The 21,449-nt window shown below is 36.0% G+C and overlaps 1 protein-coding gene across 1 annotated transcript in view; it reads left to right on the forward strand.

Moving 5' to 3' along the window:
- Window positions 1-20,081, forward strand: part of LOC132103421 (inactive phospholipase C-like protein 2) — a 36,112-nt gene extending 16,031 nt beyond the window's left edge. The window contains exons 2-6 of the mRNA XM_059508512.1: window positions 703-3,189; window positions 6,475-6,678; window positions 11,642-11,717; window positions 17,704-17,813; window positions 19,509-20,081. Coding sequence (XP_059364495.1) covers window positions 703-3,189; window positions 6,475-6,678; window positions 11,642-11,717; window positions 17,704-17,813; window positions 19,509-19,709 — 3,078 coding nt within the window. The 3' untranslated portion in view covers window positions 19,710-20,081. The remainder of the gene's footprint in view (window positions 1-702; window positions 3,190-6,474; window positions 6,679-11,641; window positions 11,718-17,703; window positions 17,814-19,508) is intronic.
- The last annotated feature ends 1,368 nt before the right edge of the window (window positions 20,082-21,449 follow it).

The following is a 21,449-nucleotide window of genomic DNA, read 5'->3' on the forward strand; positions in this document are numbered from 1 at the left end:
AGATAATCGAAATCGAATTGGTCTGAAAAATTAATCGTTAGATTAATCGATGCATCGAAAAAATAATCGCTAGATTAAGCGTTTAAAAAATAATCGTTTATCCCAGCCCTAATATATATATACTGTATTTAATAATTCAGTTTGTTTTTTTAATAAACGGGCAAAAAACTGGTTGGCCTATTCTGCTGTAAACAGATAGGTGATAGAACTAGTGGCAAGAAAATGTAAACTTATATTGCATTTTTCTTAGCCCATAAACACCCCATTGAAGACTTAAGTGCTCTCTCGTGATGAAACTGTTGCAATTATTTTCTTAATTAAGCCTGGTTTAGCTCAATATTTTTCTGCCTGTAGGCTCAGGGTGGTATAAAAGTAAAGGACACATTGATGCTCTGGTCACAACACCAGCGGTGATTACAGCACACACCAGCAGAGATGATGCAACAGGAAAACTCTTGTTTGTATTGTCATTTTGTCCCTTTTATGTTGTTCCTTTAACATATCTGAATATGCAGATTCAGTAGTTTGTATTTTAAAGTCAACATGACATTACTGTAATGCACATTACTGGTCTTAAATATGCAAATGATGTGCTTAATAAATATGCAAATCTCCAATGATGTAAATCTATAGGGTATCCATATAATTTTTTTTTAAAACGAGTTATAAACCTTACTGATGATAAATTGCTTTATTTTCCAGGATGGTTCCAGGCGATACAAGGAAAGGAAAAAGACTGTGTCGTTCAGTAGCATGCCAACAGAAAAGAAGATCAGCAGTGCAAGTGACTGCATTAATTCAATGGTGGACGGGTCTGAACTAAGGAAAGTACGCTCCAACTCCAGAGTCTACCACCGTTACTTCCTACTAGATGCCGACATGCAGTCTTTGCGATGGGAACCATCCAAAAAAGAGTCGGACAAGGCCAAGATTGATGTAAAATCAATTAAAGAGGTCCGAACTGGTAAAAACACAGACACTTTTAGGACCAATGGGAATTCAGATCAGATTTCAGAGGATTGTGCGTTCTCAATAATCTATGGGGAGAACTATGAATCACTTGATTTAGTGGCAAATTCAGCCGATGTAGCAAATATATGGGTGACTGGACTCAGGTACTTAATATCATACGGAAAACACACTCTTAACATGATTCAGAGCAGTCAGGACAACATGCGTGCATCCTGGCTGGGTGACCTCTTTGACGAAGCGAACGTCATTGGTGGAAAAAGCATTCGTCTTTGTGCAGCTGTACAGCTGATCAAGAAGTTAAGTCCTGGGTTGAAAAATGTCAAGATAGAGCTGAGGTTCAAAGAGTTGCACAAAGCGAAAGAAAAAATCGGTTCCGACGTGACCAAGGAGGAGTTCATCGAAGTCTTTCACGACCTTTGCACAAGACCAGAAATCTATTTTTTGTTGGTGCAGTTCTCTAGCAACAAGGAATTCCTTGACACCAAGGACCTGATGATCTTTTTGGAGGCAGAGCAGGGCATGGCCAAGGTTAGCGAAGACATCAGTGTGGGAATTATTCAGAAGTATGAACCTTCGAAGGAGGGGCAACTCAAGGGATGGCTCTCCCTCGATGGGTTTATCAATTACCTCATGTCACCAGACTGCCACATCTTTGATCCTGAACAAAAAACAGTATGCCAAGACATGAACCAACCCCTTTCTCACTATTACATAAACTCTTCCCACAATACCTACCTGATTGAGGACCAGTTCAGGGGTCCATCAGACATCACGGGCTACATCCGTGCCCTAAAGATGGGCTGCAGGAGCGTGGAACTTGATGTATGGGATGGGCCGGATAATGAACCGGTCATTTACACGGGCCATACAATGACCTCGCATATTGTCTTCCGCAGTGTCATTGACATCATCAACAAGTACGCTTTCGTAGCCTCAGAATTTCCTCTGATCCTTTGTTTAGAGAACCACTGTTCCTTGAAGCAACAGAAGGTATTGTTTCAGCACCTTAAGAAAATACTCGGAGACAAAATCCACATGCATCCTCCCAACCTTGAGGACAACTACCTTCCATCTCCTTCGGACATAAAAGGAAAGATTCTTGTGAAAGGAAAGAAACTTGCGAGCAACTGCACCGGCTCAGAAGGCGAGGTGACGGATGAGGATGAGGGTGCAGAAATGTCTCAACGGATGAACAGCGAGGGTGGCGAGCAGCAGACGGTTGTTCAGCCCGAAAAGTTCCAGCTTTCCAAGGATCTATCTGACTTGGTAACCTTATGTAAGTCTGTTCGGTTTAAGGATTTCCAGACGGCTTTCCAGAACCAGAAGCACTGGGAGCTCTGCTCCTTCAATGAGGTCTTTGCCAATCGGTGTGCCACTGACCACCCTGGTGAGTTTGTTAACTACAACAAGAAGTTTCTAGCAAGGGTTTACCCAAGTCCAATGCGTATTGATTCTAGCAACATGAACCCGCAGGACTTTTGGAAATGTGGCTGTCAAATAGTAGCAATGAACTATCAAACACCGGGTCTCATGATGGACCTCAACATCGCCTGGTTTAGACAAAACGGGAACTGTGGGTATGTTTTACGCCCAGCGATCATGAGGGAGCAGGTGTCTTATTTCAGTGCCAATACTAAAGACTCTGTTCCAGGAGTGTCTCCACAGCTCCTTCACATAAAAATCATTAGCGGACAAAATCTTCCTAAACCCAAGGGCTCAGGCGCCAAAGGCGATGTGGTAGATCCATATGTTTATGTTGAAATTCATGGCATCCCTGCGGATTGTGCAGAACAAAGGACTAAAACGGTCCATCAGAATGGCGACAACCCCATCTTTGACGAAAGTTTCGAGTTTCAGATTAATCTTCCAGAATTAGCAATGGTGCGCTTTGTTGTTCTGGATGATGACTACATTGGGGATGAGTTTATTGCTCAGTACACAATTCCGTTTGAATGCATTCAGCCAGGTTTCCGCCACATTCCCCTCCAGTCGCTGACGGGTGAAGTCCTTCCACACGCCTGGATCTTTGTCCATGTGGCCATTACTAACCGTCGTGGTGGTGGTAAACCTCACAAAAGGGGGCTTTCGGTTCGCAAGGGTAAAAAGGGTCGGGAGTATGCCACTATGAGGATACTTCTCATCAAGACTGTAGATGAAGTCTTTAAAACTGCTGCACAGCCACTTCGGGAGGCCACTGATCTCAGAGAGAACATGCAGGTGAGATAACACTTACTTCATTGAGAAACAAAGTTGTGACTTGTTTTTTACATGAATGCCATAAAGGCTCAGTGTGAATGCAAAGATCAAGGTAAATATTTTCAAATCAGTTCTAGTTGACATTTCTCCCCAAAATCTAAAATCTTAGAATAAATAAATGAGATATTTAAAAAAATATTTTGATTTGGCATAATAACTAAAACATCCAAATGCAAAAAACTATTTCTAGGTTTTTTAGGGAAAATATAATGTTTAATAAAAAATATTATGTAAATAATATTATAATTTTTAGATGACATATGACCTGGACAGGTTTTGAGAGATTCACCCCATTCAAGTTATGTAAATGTCTCGAATCAGCAAATGTTTAGTTTGCAGCTTGCCAGAACGGCTTGCCCAACTGTATTTCAGTGTGGCAAAATTCTTCTAGCGTGAGAAAGTTTTCTCGAATGAAGCTTCAGAAAGTCGACCCTGAGAAGGAAGCACAGCTTACAGGATGTTTCTCTTCACAAGGCCAGGAGCACTTGAACGAAATCTCTCTGGCACTGATAAACAAAAATGCTGATTTTAATCTGCTGCAGTTCCTCGATGTTGCACAACTTGTTGAACTGGTACAAAAAGCACCTTGAAGATTGACCACAGACGCTTTTTTAGACACAAGAACTGAAAATATACTCATACATAGGCTACAGGTAGGAGATCAGCCTAATTCCTTTTAATATTTGATGTGGAAAATGTTACATAACACAGGGTTTGTCCTGAGGCATGTGTTGATTATATCCCTTTAAGAAGAGATTAGGTGGTCTCATGGATATAAGGGTTGGCACTACTATAACAAGAAAGCACTGAGAAGATTTTGAAGTCACGAAACAAGTTTTTTGTATTTTTTATTTGTTTATTTTTTTTATTTTTATTTTCTGCGGTTGCCTTTAGAACTCACATCACTAATGCCTCAGTTATTTTACATTTAAAGGTTTAAGATCAGAGAATGGAGCAGCTATATATATATATATATATGTGTGTGTGTGTATAATATATATATATATATATATATATATATCCTTCTTTGGTGTTTGCTATATTTCATCATAAGCTATTCTATTCATAACTCATTAGAGGAGCCTTCAAAAAATTACATCTTCCTCCTACATTCAGAGCAGTACTTTTGTAGAAGAAACACTTACAAAAACCACTTCCTATCACATTTTCATATAAGTCGGAACATTGCTTCCATTGGCTTGGTTTTTGTTTTCTCGAAACCTCCCACAATTAGGTCACTGGTTATGTTCAGAATAGCATGCTCATGCTCTTGCTGTTTCTGCTGTGTGTTATATGCACATGCATACACCGTATATTAGGTGTAGCATGTGGTATGCATACTGTATGACATAAAGATGCTCTGATCGTTTGGCCAGGGATCGGAATAAGCTGATTTTTACTTATGATTGGCCCAGATACAACTTCTTACCGATTTCGAGCTAATCCGTTTTGTTACCAGTGGTACAGGAAATAACATCAGTCGCACATTCTCTCTCTCTCTCGCTCTTTTCTCTCTGATGAACCCTTCTCTCTCACACATCTCATTCTCTCCAGTTAAATCGTACTCATACTGCGCATTATTTTAGTAATTCCCGCAGGGTTCGCGCTTACACCAAAAGCACACGCACCACCACTGATCTATATTAGTGGAGCACACAAGCCGTGCTCAGTCTAAAACAGCTTGTGAGTAACAAATACCAAAATGAGCGACTAACTGCACTAAGGCGTTCAATTACATACAAAATTATGTCAAAATGTCCGTCTTGGCAAGTATCCAGTTAAACACAGTCAGTTTTGGAACGTTAAATAGTTGAGAAAGAGAACACTTTAATGGTAAGCATTAATTTGTATTTAATTTTTACAATGAAGACTACTGAAATTAAATGTAAAAAAAGAAATTCATTTGATTACTTAAATTTTTGTAGTATTTCTTATCTGAATTAAAACTTACTTAACCTGAAAAAAAATATTTTATAGCTTTCTTTATTCTATTGCATTTATTTGTGCTGTTTGCAATTTTTTTTATTTGTTCTTATTTTATTACTGACTTTTTACTTGTGTTTTTTTATAAAAAAAAAATTTGCGTTGAAGAATTTTTGTAATTGCTGTCAATTATAGTTTGTAGAAAAAAACGGAATCAGCAAAAATTGGTATCGACAGATGACACTAACAAAAAAAATCGGAAATCGGAATCCTCCTCCAAAAAAAAAAAAATCGCAATCTCTAGTATCACATGATGCAATGCTCTCAACATTTCTAATAAACTGTAAGTGATATTGTTATTATTGATATTAAGCCCTTGATTTTTATTATTGTTATTATTATTATTAATTGATTGTGAGAGTTTAAATTTGCTAAATGTATTTTTGAGATTATATCTATTGAGGGTTTGCGGAATTAAGCATGCAACCTGATGAGTTCATGTAACAAAAAAATGTAAATTGCATTTTAGCTAATTATATGCACAGTATGTTAGTATTCCATTCCAAACATAACAGTAGCTAGCCGCTATTGTACTTTGTCATAGAATTATATAAGCATCCAGGTTAGTTGTTGTTCTTTAAATTGTTACACAATTTGGCCAAAATTCTGTGATTTATATATCAATATGACTATAAAATAATAATAATAGGAAACCTATTGAAAATTATAGAAATTACTGCAATTTTAAGTAAAAACAAAACATAATTAAAATGTTAATTATGATTAAAGTAAATTTTTAATAATAATTATTATTATTTCTACTAATAATACTAAATAAAAATAGAAAAATTTAATGTAAGAACATTTTTATTTTTATATAAATGTCAAAAAATATTTTTGATGGAGCACCACATGTAAGAAAAATATTATAGCAATTTAATTTTAAAATTGCAATATTTATATTTGTGGCTGTATGAATTTCTTCCTTTTTTTAAACATCAAACCTTTGAAGACCTTTTGACAGAAGACCACAGGGTTTCTGTTTAGTTGATAAGCTCTGCTAATTTCAAGTATAGGAAGATGCAAACACATCAGATAATGAGCTGCTCGTGTGTAAAAGAACACAGTGCCACGCTTCACTCTGAAGCTCACAGGGTATATAGATATTTAATCAGGCGAAGCCATATTGCAATTTCGCTTTCATTTTGATTAACCGTGCAGCCCTACATTTGTTGGTAGATATTATCATAAACATAACAATGTGTTAGGTGCTGCAAAAAAATTATGTGCAGGCTCACTCTTTGATCTACATGTCCTCCACAGAATGCCATTGTGCCGTTTAAAGAGCTCTGCGGTCTGTCTGCAGTGGCCAACCTGAAGCAGTGTATACTAGCACTGTCCCCACGCCTCATCGGGCCGGACAGCAGCCCGCTTCTGCTGTTTAACCTCAGAGATCAGTACCCCACCATGGAGGCCCAGGGCCTGCTGCCTGAAGTCCTGAAGAAAGTGGTCACCGCTTATGAGATGGTGAGTACATTTCTAAGAATATGTCCTCCAAAACTATGAAAAACTCCAAAAAAATGAAAATGCAGTCTGAATTCACTCACTCTCCTCTTTCTAGATCCTTTTTTTCTAAGGAACACAAATTTGGATTATTTACGTAGCTTGCAACAGCAGTGAAAATGACACCGTATTCAAAGTGTTCAGATGCCACAGAATAGATTTGTGTGGCTAAAATGTTCTTCCTTAATATTCTTGTCTTGTTTTCCAGAACAAGCTATCTAAACATTGTTTACATTTAGATAAATTTACTTGAAAAGTAAAATGACTTTCAGATTTTTTCAAAATTAAGTGAGTTTTTGCTTAAAACAAGAACAGATATCTTGTGTAAGAAAATTATTTTTTATTTTTTTAATTAAGATTATTTTTTCTAAACGCATTGGCAGATATTTTGTTGTTGTTGTTTTGTTGTTGTGAACACGATTCAAGTAAAAAAAAAGGATTTCAAGGATTCAAAAATATATATATTTCATCTGTTTGAAAATACTATTTTATCTATTAAGATTAGTTATTACGATTATTTTTCTAACTCCATTGGCAGATATTTTTTCTTGTTTTAAGCATAAACTTTTTAATTTTGATAAATTTTTCAGAAAACAAAACTTGTGTCTTGATTTATGAATGTTTAGATATTTGTACTGGAAAACAAGAAGAAAGAGAAATTCTGTAGGAACACATTTAGTTTGCATGATTTCATGTAGCCTTAAGTGAAATAAATTATTTTTGAATGCATGTTGACTCAGATTTGATGAGTTGCAATGATGCAACCATGAATAAAGCAGGTCTGAATCCATGGGTCATGATAATGAGTCGCAACAGTTTTAGTTTTTGCTCGTGTTTGAATAATTCACCATCATAAATTGTAAATTCAAACTTCTAAGAAAACTGCCCAGAGAATAGCTGTGTTTTGCAGTTTGATGAGCAGGAACAGAATCAAAGTCTCCAAGCTCTCAATTCAGGAAGAACACTACTGGTCTATATGAGAACAAATCCCTCATATCAGCATGTCAAAACTACATCATCTTTTTTTGGCTGTTACTGTTTCCGAAATCTAAGTGTTTATTGTCCGGGGACTTGCATGTATGTATGAATGAGCTGAACGATTTGCACATCCGTGAGGACGTTGTTTGTGCACCAGTTGAACAAGGGGTTGCTGGTCCCCTGCTCTATAAATAGCCTTTATAGTGGTTTGTCTGCCACCAAGGCTGCAATTTCTTCAGCCATTAGTAATGTAATGACAGTGGGCATGATGATGATGATGATGATGAAACAGCTGCTGCATCTGTGTGTGCATCTCTGTCACTGCTACAACCAAAAAGCTGTTGTGTGGGCTAGTGATTAAAGATCCAGTCACTGAAAATCAGAAAATATCAAGGGATTTTAAAATGGAATTTTCTATAGTGCATACATTTTTCTAGTTCAGTCTCTGAAATACAATTCTATTTTGAAGTAAGATTTTTGTTTTTGAAAGAAGTTCATGCAAAAATGCAATAAATAAACTGTATGTATGTATATATATATATATATATATATATATATATATATATATAATTAAACTAGACCATGTTTTTTTTACTATTTAATGTGGCCTTGCTGTATACATTTTTTTTTTTATTTTATTTTTTTTTTTTTAAGAAAATGTATTAAATATACCAGATCGTCTGAGTCGGCTCGTGTCAATAAATGTGTCTGAATGATTTCCTAGTGAACTAATCCAAATAGATTTTTGGATGACTTGGTTGTAGGGCTAGTTTGATAGATTGATTAAAATGCATTAATTTGACAGACTGATTAAAATGCATTCATGAACACTCAGCCTTAAGTTACCCCAAATAGGATGTGTGTACTGTAAGTCGCATTATAACAGTAAGCATGCATATTTCTAGCATATTGGCTTTTTATTAGTACTTAAAAAACACATGCCTTATTTTGCATGACCATATTTTATATCTCTTAATCCTAACTCATTCCTAAATGTAAAAGCTAGCTTGCTAACTATTAACAAGCACCAAAGTAGGAGTTTAGTAAGGCAGATGTCATGGTTCTTAAAATGAAGTGTGACTGATCTGTAGATTTTCTGTAGAGAGTGTGAGTGGTGGTGGCCCGTGCAAGCCCAAATCTAGGTTCTTTCAGCGATTGTTTTGGTTGCAGATGAAGGCAGACTCTTCATGTGTCTCAGAGTACAATGGTGTGAAGAAATAGTTTTGACACTTGCGTACTGTTAGCTTTCCTGTTTGCATATGTCAGGTCTGAGCCACTGTCAGCACGTGGTGAGGCCATCAGAAAGTGTGCTCTCCGACCGACTTCCTGGAAAGTTTCCACAGCCTCATGACTGATCGCAGTGAGAGGTTTCTGAGCTCGAGCCATTGGAAAAAGATGCTGGCATGAAACTAAAGCAGCTGTTCTCCTCTTTGTTGGCATGGAAAGATAATCTGGCCATGACAAGTGACCCTGCAATGCTTTTTGGCCGCTATAGGGATGTACAATTCAATTAGACTGACCTGCGGTTCATAAAGACCTGTGCCACTGGCAGTGCATTCAATTAAAGTTTCAGCTTATCCTTTGTTTCTTCATCACAAGAGCCAATAATTGCTCAAGACGACGAGGTCAGCGGATTCATTTTCATAGAAATGATACCACAAACGGGTTGCGAAAATCATCCTTTTGTAACTTTTTTTTTTCAGACACACATTTCTGTACTTCCAAACAAGGTTGTTTACAAACAAAAAATACCTGTACTCCAGAATTACATTACATTTAATTCAAAATGGACAGTAAAGGCATTTACTGTAAAATGAAGCAAAATATTATTTTTCAAATAAAAAGTTTTTCTATGAATCAAATAAAAATGTATCAGTTTCCAAAAAAAGAGAGAGAGAGCATAAGAAACTTCTTAAAAAAAAAAAAAAAAAAATCTACAAAACAGCCATTGTTACCAAATAGATTCAACACGTTAACTGCAGGAAGTTTCAACAATTAAAGCATGACTTCACATTTCCCACCCCATTAGGTTTTTAAGTGTAAACTCTTCCCAGAGGTCTTTGTTTTTATGATACTGTACATGCAAGCATTTCAAGAGTCTGAAGGTCAGAACAAACATGTGCATAATCTGCATTAATAAACTTAAACAGATGCTTGAGACTGAGATGAACTATGCTGGTAAATCATAGCACAGCTCATTTACATAGAGACACATTAAATATACAGTAGCCAAAACATGCATTAGCATTATTAAAATTGTGATTATTTCTAATGGTCAGAGAGAGGGTACAAAATGAACATGAAAAACAAACAAGGTGTAAGAAACCTAGACTAGCCTTATAAATTAACTTCAGCAAATAAAAAAAGGATATAAAGTTGCCTTTAATAAACGCATCTTTACTTTGTCTGTCTTGACAGCAAGTTGAGTCTCATAAGAGAGGTTTTTGAGCTAGTCTCTGGTTTTCTGATGTGGTTGGTGTTAAGGCGCTGCAGGAACTGAGATGTCTGTCTGAATTAGATTTAGTGTGTGTCTGAATAGTCTGGCGTAATTAAATATAGGAATCTGTTCACTTCATTAGAAGGGTGTGGGTCCTTGTTGAACAAAAGAGCATATCTATTACATAATCTGTCCCACTTTCTGTCCTGCTATGACTTTCCTCATTAGACAAGCTGTGCACAACCAATTCAGCAAACATGTACTTCCTGTTTTATATTGTTTCTGCTAATCTTACGTTGTTCAAAATGTCAAAAATAGATTTTTGTTCTTCAGACTCCATCATGCCAATCGTCGCCCTCTCCTTGGGATGGATGGATAGATAAATAAATGACATTTTTAAATTGTTTTACATAAGACAAATGTATAACTTTTATAAAGATTTAGAATTGTAAATATCTGTTATATCTGAGTTATACCGCTCCTAGCTACTGTATATTTTACAGGACCCATATTCAGGCTTAAATTCGTAAAATCATATCTAAACTCCTAAAATCTAAATTCTTCTTAAACTCAACTTATCTTCTTGCCTTTCATACTAAAGTACCACAGGATAATACTTAATTTTATTTTGTTTCATTTTTATTTCATTTTTTGAGTGATTGCAATGCATTTTGTAATATTTCAAGTCACCTCTGATATACTTTGTAATAATAGCTCAATTAAACAGCTACTGTATGAGCCATATTCAGGCACAAATTCAGTGCATTCCTGCCATTTTATACAACACTAGTGCATAATGCTATTTTAAATACTCATTTTTAGTACTCTTTTTTTTTCAGTAAGGTATGTAAATTATACAGCTACTGTATGACCCATATTCAGGCACAAATTCATAAACGTCTTCTTGTCATTTACACAAACGTAGTACAGAATACTTAATTTTAAGCTATTATATTATTTCTGTCTGCTTATTTTTTTATTTTATTGTGTTTTTTATTATTATTACATTTTATTATGTATGTATGTTTGGTAATGTATTTATGTTTTATATGACCTCTGTTATAATTTTTAATAATATCTATAATTATACACCTACTATATGACCCATATTCAGGAATAATTTATAAACATGAAAAGTCTTCTCATCATTTACACACAAAGAGAAAACAATGCTACTTATTTATTTATTTTAATACTACTTAGTTATATATTTTATTTTATTACTATTTATTTTATTTTTTTTAACTTGACTGGAATGTTTTTTTTATGTTTCTTATGACCAAATTCATGAACATTCCTGCCATTTCTACACAAGTAGGGTGGAATTGTATATTTTTTAATTATTATTATTTTATCACTACCAAATTTTTTGCTTTTTTTTATTTCTGTGTGACTTGAACGTAGTGCCTGCAGGGTTCAGGCAACTGTGGCACACTACAACTGAGCTGTCATCCGAGTGTTACAGTAACCGCACAGATGCTCATCATGTGTCCCTTTCTCCCGTGTTCACAGATGATCCAGACCAGCCGAACGCTGCTGGAGAGCTCAGACGGCGTGTACGAGCGAATGCTGCAAGTCCAGAAATCAGGTGAGAATGAAAAACCACGCAAGAGAACAAAAGCAGACAAGACGAGCGAGAGAAAAAGAAAGACGCAGTGTTCCACAAGGGATGGACGTTTCTTGGAACACAGTCGATCGACGCGGCCTTTCGATCGCAGCTCCCTCTGAAATAGAATGCATTCATACTAAAAAAGCTCAAAGAGAACGATTTAATTATGCCACGCTGTGTTATATAAGACTCATTGTGCGTTTCTCTTCACCTGTGTGATGTCCTGGTTTTCAAACACCGTTCAAGTAGGGTTTTTTGACTCTCAATAGTGTCATTCGCTCTGTTCTCTAATTAACAGGGCACTAAAAGGGTAAACATCTATGGCCTATCATAGCCATGCAATCAAAGTGACGCAAACAGCTGCACATTGCAATCAGCCAAGATCGGCCTCAGTTGCATTCACTCCGAAATGAAAGAAAAAGCCAGAATGCAAGAGAAATTAAGCATTCATATATTTTGAAGGTGCATCTGTGCATTGCATTGATTTTTTTCTGAAGTGCACAATGTAGCTTCACTTCTGATCTCACAAATCAAATCAGACGGAGGAATCCAAATTGAATCTAGAAAACAGACAAAATTAAATCTAGCCAGGCAAAGTTTCACTTTTTTATTAGTGAGGCAAAGCATGAAGTGAAAAAAGAGATCCTTCCATCATTCCTGCTGTGATTGACATTTCATCATTTTCCTGTTGCCTTCTATCTATGTCCTATTGCATTCATAAAACCTTGTGATGCGGAGTGGAAACATTGATAATCATTTAGTTGCTGGGGGACAGTGATTGGCAGGTGATCGATGCGGGAGGCTGGCAGTGTGTTTCATTGATCGCAGCTGATGGAGTCTTGGCACAGGAAGCTGTTCGAGTTCATTAGATGTTCTCTCAATGAATAATTATCAAAGCCCCGTCCAAACACACACACTACCATTCTGTTTTGTCGAGCCAACACTAAATCAATAAGCTTACCAATTGCTTTAATACCACATGTGTCATTTTCTATCCTGTTCGGCTTTAATAATGGACAAATAAACCTTGTTTCACAGAGGTTGTTAATGCTTGCTAAAGCAAGTAACACAATTACTGTTGCTCATACTTTATTAAGTACCCCAAAATTAAAATGTGCTATTAATTTACCCACTCTCAAGCCATTAAAAATGTAGGTGAATTTTATTTTATATTACCCCGGCGAACTTTTACACCACTCTTGCTTCCTTCAGAAAATCTGAAGATGTAGTTCATCATCAAACTATCACTCAGCTGCTTCCATCTTTGATTTCTTCTGCTTAACACTGTCATTTCTCACCACTTTTAATGCAGTTTAATATACTGCGTCAGAAGTGAAACAAAACCACAACGCTTTTATTGATTTCCAGAGTCTGTGGCCACAAGAAATATCCATCCTCTTTTGTTCCAGCACGAACGCTGGAGATCTGCAGTAAACACTGTAAATCAATCTCTGTGGTTTCGTGCCTCTCTTAAGAAGCCCATCTCCGCCTGGTGCACTTCAGAGTCCCGCATGAACACATAAGTTAATGTGGATGAACGGCCCACCGGCAGCAGCTTTACTTCTCTTGAGGTTTGGCAGAGATGGACAGATGGAGCTGTAAGAGGAGCTGTGACTAGGAAAAGTGGGTCAATACTTGCCCATTCCCCCATGGAATCCAGTGGAACACTCCTGCATTGACAGCCCTGATTAAATAAAACTGGCCACTGTAAAGTGGTATTGCAGGTACAGCATGTATCGATCTACAGCCAGAGTAAATAACATGCTGCCTTTTGAGTAAAGTATTGCCGGGCAGTGCTCCAAGCATCTAATTTACAATATACTTTTGCTGTAAATATTGGAAAATTTGTGCACTAACAATCACCCTGATGCCAGTGGGAAATGGTTGCATGTAAGGCACTGCACTTATGTGCTTTTGATTTGATAAACTAGTAAAGCAAATGCATGGCTTTCATGCAGACCAAGACAAATTTTTTTAATAATTTCTGGCAACAGATGGACATACACAAGTACATTTTCAAGAGCCATCCATATTTTATATATTGCATTGCATCGTTTTTTTTTTTCAGCACCTCAAAAAAAAGTATAGATGCATTTTTCATTTTCATTTTCATTTTTTTTTTTATAAGCTAGATGGAAAGCAACAGAATGCAGGTTCTTGAGAGGGTCTCAGCTTGACACAATGTAATAAAAACATCACACTAAGTGATGAACTGAAAATACCGGGTCAAAGCAGCTGACAAAAACAGAGGTGTGCGCTTATTATGATAATTACAATAATCTGCAGAGAGAGCACTTTAAGAGAGTGTTCTTTAATTTAGTTGGCCAGTGAGTCTACACATACTGTACATACTTCACATGATGCTTTATGTTTTGAATTTGCTTTTTTTGTATTTTTGTAAAAAAAAAAAAAATAAAAAAAAAATTGAGTATACAAGTTGTTGATGCTACAGTGTATTTTGCAACATGGAAATGAGCTATTTTCTGTTAATGTGTGAGACTTCTGATTCATTATCTGTTATCGATAAATAATCTTCATTCTTAGTATTGTATCAGTTACTCACCAGTGGATCCTCTGCAGTGAATGGTTTCCGTCAGAATGAGAGTCTAAACATCACAATAATCCACAAGTAATCCACAGCACTCCAGTCCATCAGACAACATCTTGTGAAGCTACGTGTTCATAAAAAAACAAGGAGTTTTTAACTTCAAACCACTGCGTCAATAATATGACTGTCTCCAGATCAAGGACTATTTACAAGCAAAAACAGTCCAGAAAAGGTTCTTAACAAATATGTTCTTAACCTCTCATTCTGACGGCACCCATTCACTGCAGAGCATCCATTGGTGAGCAAGTGATGGAATGCTACTATTTCTCCAAATCTGTTTCGATGAATAAGCAAACTCATTCTGGGTTGCCTGATGGTGTGTACATTTTCAGCAAGGGTGATCTATTCCTTTAATCTTGTGTGTGAAGGTCTATTGGTGCACCTAAAAGTCAATGTAAAAGTTTGCACGAGAATGTTTTGATGCACTGATCATGCTGCTATTATAACGGTTGACAGGCGGTGCATGAGGCATAGCTGTGCGGTGTGCCAGACTACAGGTATTTCTGTCAAATTAAATCATTTAAAGCACATAAAAGACTATGCATAGATGAGCACGTGTCTTAGAAGCATGCTGTGGCGTTCTTTCATGCTGTCTGTGCAGTGTCACAGAGCTTGCATCCTCAGAGATGCCGGGCTTTCCCACTCTTCCTACAGTATGTTGCTAGGCAACCCCTGCCAGGAAGAACCGTCGGAGCGCCATTGGCCCCCGCCTTCAGCACGATCATGCATCATTAACCCGACAGCACCTCTCCTTGCTTACCGCCCGTCAAATCAAATGCAGATGCAAGAGCCCACCGCCACTGAGGTTACCAGAGTGTGAAAGAATGAATACAGATCATCTTGAAATATCCTCACACGGCTCGCAGTAATGGCTTCCCCCTCTTGAGCATCATTGCTCTATTTGTACGAAGTCAAACACTGTCTCCTCAGGCTTGTGTGCCGCCTCATTGGCCAGCGATCTGCATCTAGAGACAGTCGTCTAAGCCGTGGTCTCCTTTTAGAGAGGGCTCACAGCTGTGGGAGCGTTTGCACACTTAGATGTCATCGCTGAGAATGCGAGACGGAGAGCAACAGATGTGCGTTTATAGGTGGATTAACTCTCACACGCCGTTGCTAAAGTACACAGAAAGACAGAAACAGAGCAGGGTGTGATGGATGTTCCTATTGTTAGTCAATCTGGGGTTTGGGAGTAATACTAAAACTATACAAATTCCTCCTCATTTCTTAACTGGGCTTTGCCAAGTTGCTGAACACCAAATAGCTATGCAAGTTGATGCATGTAAATACACTGCCATGTGCAGTATTCTGATGTTGTTGCTGTTTAGTTTAGTGTTCCTGTGAAAGAATTTAAGAACTTAATCCACAAAAGGGACAATAATAAGCACAATATTAGCCTAGTTGTCTTCTAAAGTCTGTTGATATCTTTGTGTAAAATTAAAGTTTATATGATCATTCTTTAGAATTAATTAGTTAATATTATTATTTAATATATTATTTTATTTTATTAATATAGTATTATTATTTAGTTTGGTAGATTATGGTCTTACTTACAGAATATAGTTTTGAATTAATGTTTTAAATTAGCTTTTATGTTTCTGTTTTAATTTTAATTAGTTTAATTTTAAATAATTTTATTTTCATTCAACATTTTTGTATTATACGTTTAACATAACAACAATTAAAAATTTCTGTTTAAAAGTTTGTTCCTCACAGTTATTTTATTATGCAGTATTATTTTTCCTTTTTTAATTTAAGTTTTCGTTTCAGTATAATTTAGTGTTTTTATGTGCTTTTAACATGTTTTGTAAAACATTTTTAAACCATTTTAAATTTCAGTCTGTTTTGTTGGTATTAATTAAATATGATGACAGTTTTTATTAATAAATTGAATTGCCATTTATTTATAGTTAAAATTTATATTTTAGTTTCCTTTGTAGAAATTTTGTTTATTTCTAAGGTTTATATTTATGTCTAGGTTTAATTTATTTCCGTTTTAGCTTAGTTTTAGGTCTTTTGTTTTAGCTAGTAATTTAAATTTTAATTGCCATTTTTTTGGGTAAATGTTAATAAACCTGCACAAAAAATTTTTTTTTAAAAAAGCATATGACTTCAGAATATTACCATGCAGAATTTAATGGTTCTTTTATAGGAATTTTTTGTTTTTTTTCAGAATTGTTGTTATTGTTAATTCAAAGGCAACAAGCCTGACAAACTTTGGCAAATCCTGTGCTTATTTCTTCCTCAAGTGCTCATTGTAGATTTGTTTCTGAATTGTGATTGAAACCAGCCAGTCAGTTTGAAACGTTGCATTTTCACCAATATCGTGTCAAATTTGTGCATGACGTGCATAATATTCTCTTTCAGTTTTAAATATGTATTAAACACCTGTTTTCTGATTGCGTCACAAGCGTTTACTGTCCTTATTTGCACTGTAAAGGCCCCGTCCTCACGTCTCCAAAGAGGCTTTAATCCTAGCCAACCGAATAAAGTCGCCTTGTGCTGTTGTGTGTTGAGATGACAGGAATTGAACCCACATCCCATAGTTTCTTTGATAACTAAAGTTGTCAAAGCTTATGAATGCATGAAAGGATTGAGTAGTTGCAGTGATTTTGTTGCCAGCTGGAGATCAGATGGCTTGAAACTCTCTCAAATTGGCCACGAGCCATCCTTATTGTTTAGCCCGATGGGGGAGTTGTGCATGTTGAGGTGGGACGTAATGGAAACATATATTTTTCTTTGTTCATAGATTTTTGCTGATTTAGTTCTTAAATGAACATTTTAAATCTTTGTCACAATTGCTTGGTTGAAGGAATATTTTTTTCAGATATTATTTTTTATTGCAAACTGCAAATAAATAAATGTTGAAATGTACACTATTGTTCAGAAGTTTATGGTCATGGTACAGTTTTTTTAAAGAAATCAATTATAGTATTAGATTATAATAAATTATAATAATATTTTGAAGTAGTCAAGTGCGGCATCTATAATGTTACAAAATATTTTTATTTCAAATAAATGCTGTTCCTTTGAACTTTTTATTCATCAAAGAATCAAAAATTAAAAAGTAGCAGTTTCCAAAAAATGTAAGCAGCACAACTGTTTTCAACACTGTTAATAATCAGAAGTGTTTCTTCAGCAGCAAATCAGCATATCAGAATGATTTCTGAAGATCATGTGACACTGAAGACTGGAGTGAAGATGCTGAAAATTTTATACAATATAGTCAAATAGAAAACATTAACATTTTAATACTGTTGCACAAAATTAAAAAAGGTAATCTACATTGAATATCCACAAAAACCTATTAAGATATTGACCTAATTTTTGTGGCTATAACTCCTGAATCTGTCATTTCAGCGATGGAGTTCCATGAGAAACTACACGACATGGCGGTGAAGGAAGGACTGAAGGGAAGAAAACTCCACAAATCTGTAGAGAGCTTCACCTGGAACATCACGATTCTGAAGGTGATCACAGCTGTTTAACACCTGTGAACAATTCTGCTCCCATTTGAGATGACGAAATGCATATATTTGACCATAAGAAGATTCTAACATTCAGATGTGCTCCTTGTGATTTAAGATGCTGTGATGTATTACAGTTAGCAATCTTGAATTTATGATGAGTATTAATCATTTCTCGACCAATGTGGCAGTTTTGGGACACTGACTGTTTAATTCGGGGCTTGCACAGCCTCTTGTGGAATAAAAAGCAAATAGCCTGTAATAGAATTCAGAACAGCATCGTTAACTAGATTTGTATTTCCTGAAGGAAATACCTCAGTGCTTACGCAAGGAAACCAAAGAGAAGTGTAAAAGCTTGACTATGTTTAGGTGTTAAACATTTGGTTCGGCAAAAATAAAATCCTGCAGCATAACGACATATGTTGATTATTAAATAGATACAATAAGAGAATCACCATTTAGTATGCAAATACATGCAAGGAAGACAACCAATCACAATTACTGAAAATGCAAATATTCTTTCATCATATTAAATTCATCAAAGCAAATGTTCATCATTAGAACTGGATCTTAGATTTTGCTTATTGCCACAATCATTCACAAAACTAAGAAGCAACGGTATTTATAAAAAAAATTATTATTTATATATTAAAAGTAGTAGCAAGACAATCATACTGGTCAGAATGACATGAGGGTGAATAAATGATTTCATAAAAAATATATTTTTAACTTGTGCTGTGCTGAACACCTTTTACGTAATTTGGTGTTCCCAGTAAAAACGACCGATTACCCATTCAAAAGTTGGTTCTGAATACTGTGTGTGGTTACCTGGATGATCCACGACGTGATGGTTGTTCATGAGTCCCTTGTTTGTTCTGAACAGTTAAACTGAGCTCTGTTCTTCAGAAAAATCCTCCAGCCCCTGCAGATTCTTCCGTTTTCCGTCATCTTATGCATATTTGGACCCTTTCCAGCAGTCACTGTATGATTTTGAGATCAATCTTTTCACACTGAGGACAATTGAGGGACTCAAACACAACTATTAAAAAAGGTTCAAACATTCACTGATGCATTCACCGATGCATTCAGAGCCGGGGGGTGAAAACTTTTGAACATGATGAAGATGTCCAAATTGTTCTTATTTTGTTGAAATATCATGTTTTTCAATTTAATACTGTCCTTTGGAAGCAACAGAAGATACTTGCATGTTTTTCCGGAGGACAAATTAAGTACAATTTACCTTGATCTTCAAATTCCAAAAGTTTTCACCCCCAGCTCTGAATGCATCGTGTTTCCTTCTGGAGCATCAGTGAATGTTTGAACCTTTTTTAATAGTTGTGTTTGAGTTTGATCTTTGATGTAAAATATCTTACAGGACTAAATAAGAAAATAACATGCATTTTGTATGATCTCTCTTATTTTGTTAAAAATATTCACATTTTCACAGATTCTGCAAAGGGTTCCCAAACTATCGCATGCCACTGTATATAACAATAAAAGACCATTGAACATTTTTTTTAAAACAACCAATCCTTATGATTAATCTGCAATAGATTCCACATAAAAATACAGCTGATTATATGTGTTACAACAGGAAAAATCGTTTTCTGTGCACGAATATGAGAATATTGTCTGCAAGAATCCTTGTATCCAGTTATTAGTGAGTGAAACCACTTGTCTCTGCTTGTGTGTTTTTAGGGCCAGGCTGATCTGCTGAAACACGCTCGGGCAGAAGTGCTGGAAAATCTGAGACAGATCCACTACGCCGCCCTCACCTGTAACCTGGCCAAGGGAGGAGCGGGACCCTCATCGGGGTCCGAGTCCAGGGGGTGCCGCAGCCTGGAGGCCATCCCGGAAAAGGCTGTCAGGGAGGACAACATCACGAAAGAGGAGAACTGAGGGTGCCAAAGCATCCCGCCAAATCCCATAAATCCTCTCCCAGGGTCGGCATGTACCGAGAGCCGCGTGTGGACAAAAACATTTCAAAAGATCTCCGCACGACTCCGAGCAAAGCCAAGGCCTCCTCTACTTTGCGTTCCTGTCTCCGTCCCCCATCCGTGTCTCTCCGCAGTGCTCCCGGTATCCGAGGTCAGGTGGGTGTCCATGAGGCTGAACTTCACTCCAGGTCTCTCTACAAGCACAAACTTTGAGTATTAGGAGGAGATAGAACTGAAGCCATGAATGTAACGAGACGTTGTGTGTGTGAATGTGTTCGAGGAAAGAAGAAAGCTGTTTACAATAAAGAACTACTTTGCGTTCTGTCTGCCAAAATAGTATGTGTGTGTGTATATACAGTATAAATATATATGGAGATCTGTTACCTTTTTTGCTATGTGCACTTTTAATGGATCAGATTATTTTGTTATGAGAAATGGATGTTTTAAAGAGCTCTTATTTTATTTGCTTGTACAGAACTTGGATGTGGATCTGATGAGACGGCCCCGGCCCTTTATGGGCTTTTTAAAAATGATTTGTATAAATGCAGGAGGATTTTAAGGATGTGGTTTGAGAGAGAATCTAGTTTGAGACATTACCAAGCAGCTACTGTACATGTGAATAGGTGAGTCTCTGGGCTACTCTTTGGCAATGTGCACATTGCAAAGTTTAATTTAATTTAGATTTAATCATTTAGCAGATGATTTATCTAAAGCAACTTACAAATGCAATTCCTTAAATTGCCATTCTGTGTACATTTAAAATTTTTAACATTTTGCATAATGTGTTTCTAAAAAAGAAAGATGAAAGCCAACAGTTTAACCCAGCGGTTCTCTTTTTAACTCCAAGGTCCTAGATTGTGCACAACAATATTTAATGTTCCCTTAATTTGAAGGATTAATGTATGTGTATAATATATATACATTTTTATAATGAATATATATTAATTATAAAAATGCTCTAAATGTTTCAAGGTTGCATTGATTTACATGACTTGTCTGGATCTATCAATTAAAATGTATTAAAATTTAAATCATTTGAAGGCCCCCCCTGAATTTGACGTATTGAGAAAAAAATATATATTTTAAAATTTTTACTGAAGTATGGCATGCCTAATATATATATATATATATATATATATATATATATATATATATATATATATAATAAAAATGGCATAAATGTTTTAAGATTGCATTCATTTACATGACTTTCCCAGGTCCAGAAATGTAAAATTAATGAAAATTGAAATTTGAAGTAACCTTGGACATTTTGCCAAAGCTGAGAACCATTGGTTTGACGTTTTATTATATATATATATATATATATATATATATATATATATATATATATATATATATATATGATTCCAGGCTTTCTACCTTTAAATTTCACATTGAATCCAATGCATTTGCCATGTATTTGTAATAATGTCAAAGTTATTTATGAGTGAAAATGTGAATTCCCTGCAGTGTGCACACGGTCTTTGAGAGCGGACTAAATACTGTACGTCAAGTGTTGTGATTAAAGCTTCTCGAGCATTCCTGAAAACTAAGTACCGTATTTTTCGGACTATAAGTCGCACCTGAGTATAAGTCGCACCAGTCCAAAAATACGTCATGATGAGGAAAAAAAACATATATAAGTCGCACTGGACTACAAGTCGCATTTATTTAGAACCAAGAACCAAGAGAAAACATTACC

The sequence above is a fragment of the Carassius carassius genome, chromosome 24 (assembly GCF_963082965.1).
Source record: "Carassius carassius chromosome 24, fCarCar2.1, whole genome shotgun sequence".
NCBI classification, from domain to species: Eukaryota; Metazoa; Chordata; class Actinopteri; order Cypriniformes; family Cyprinidae; genus Carassius; species Carassius carassius.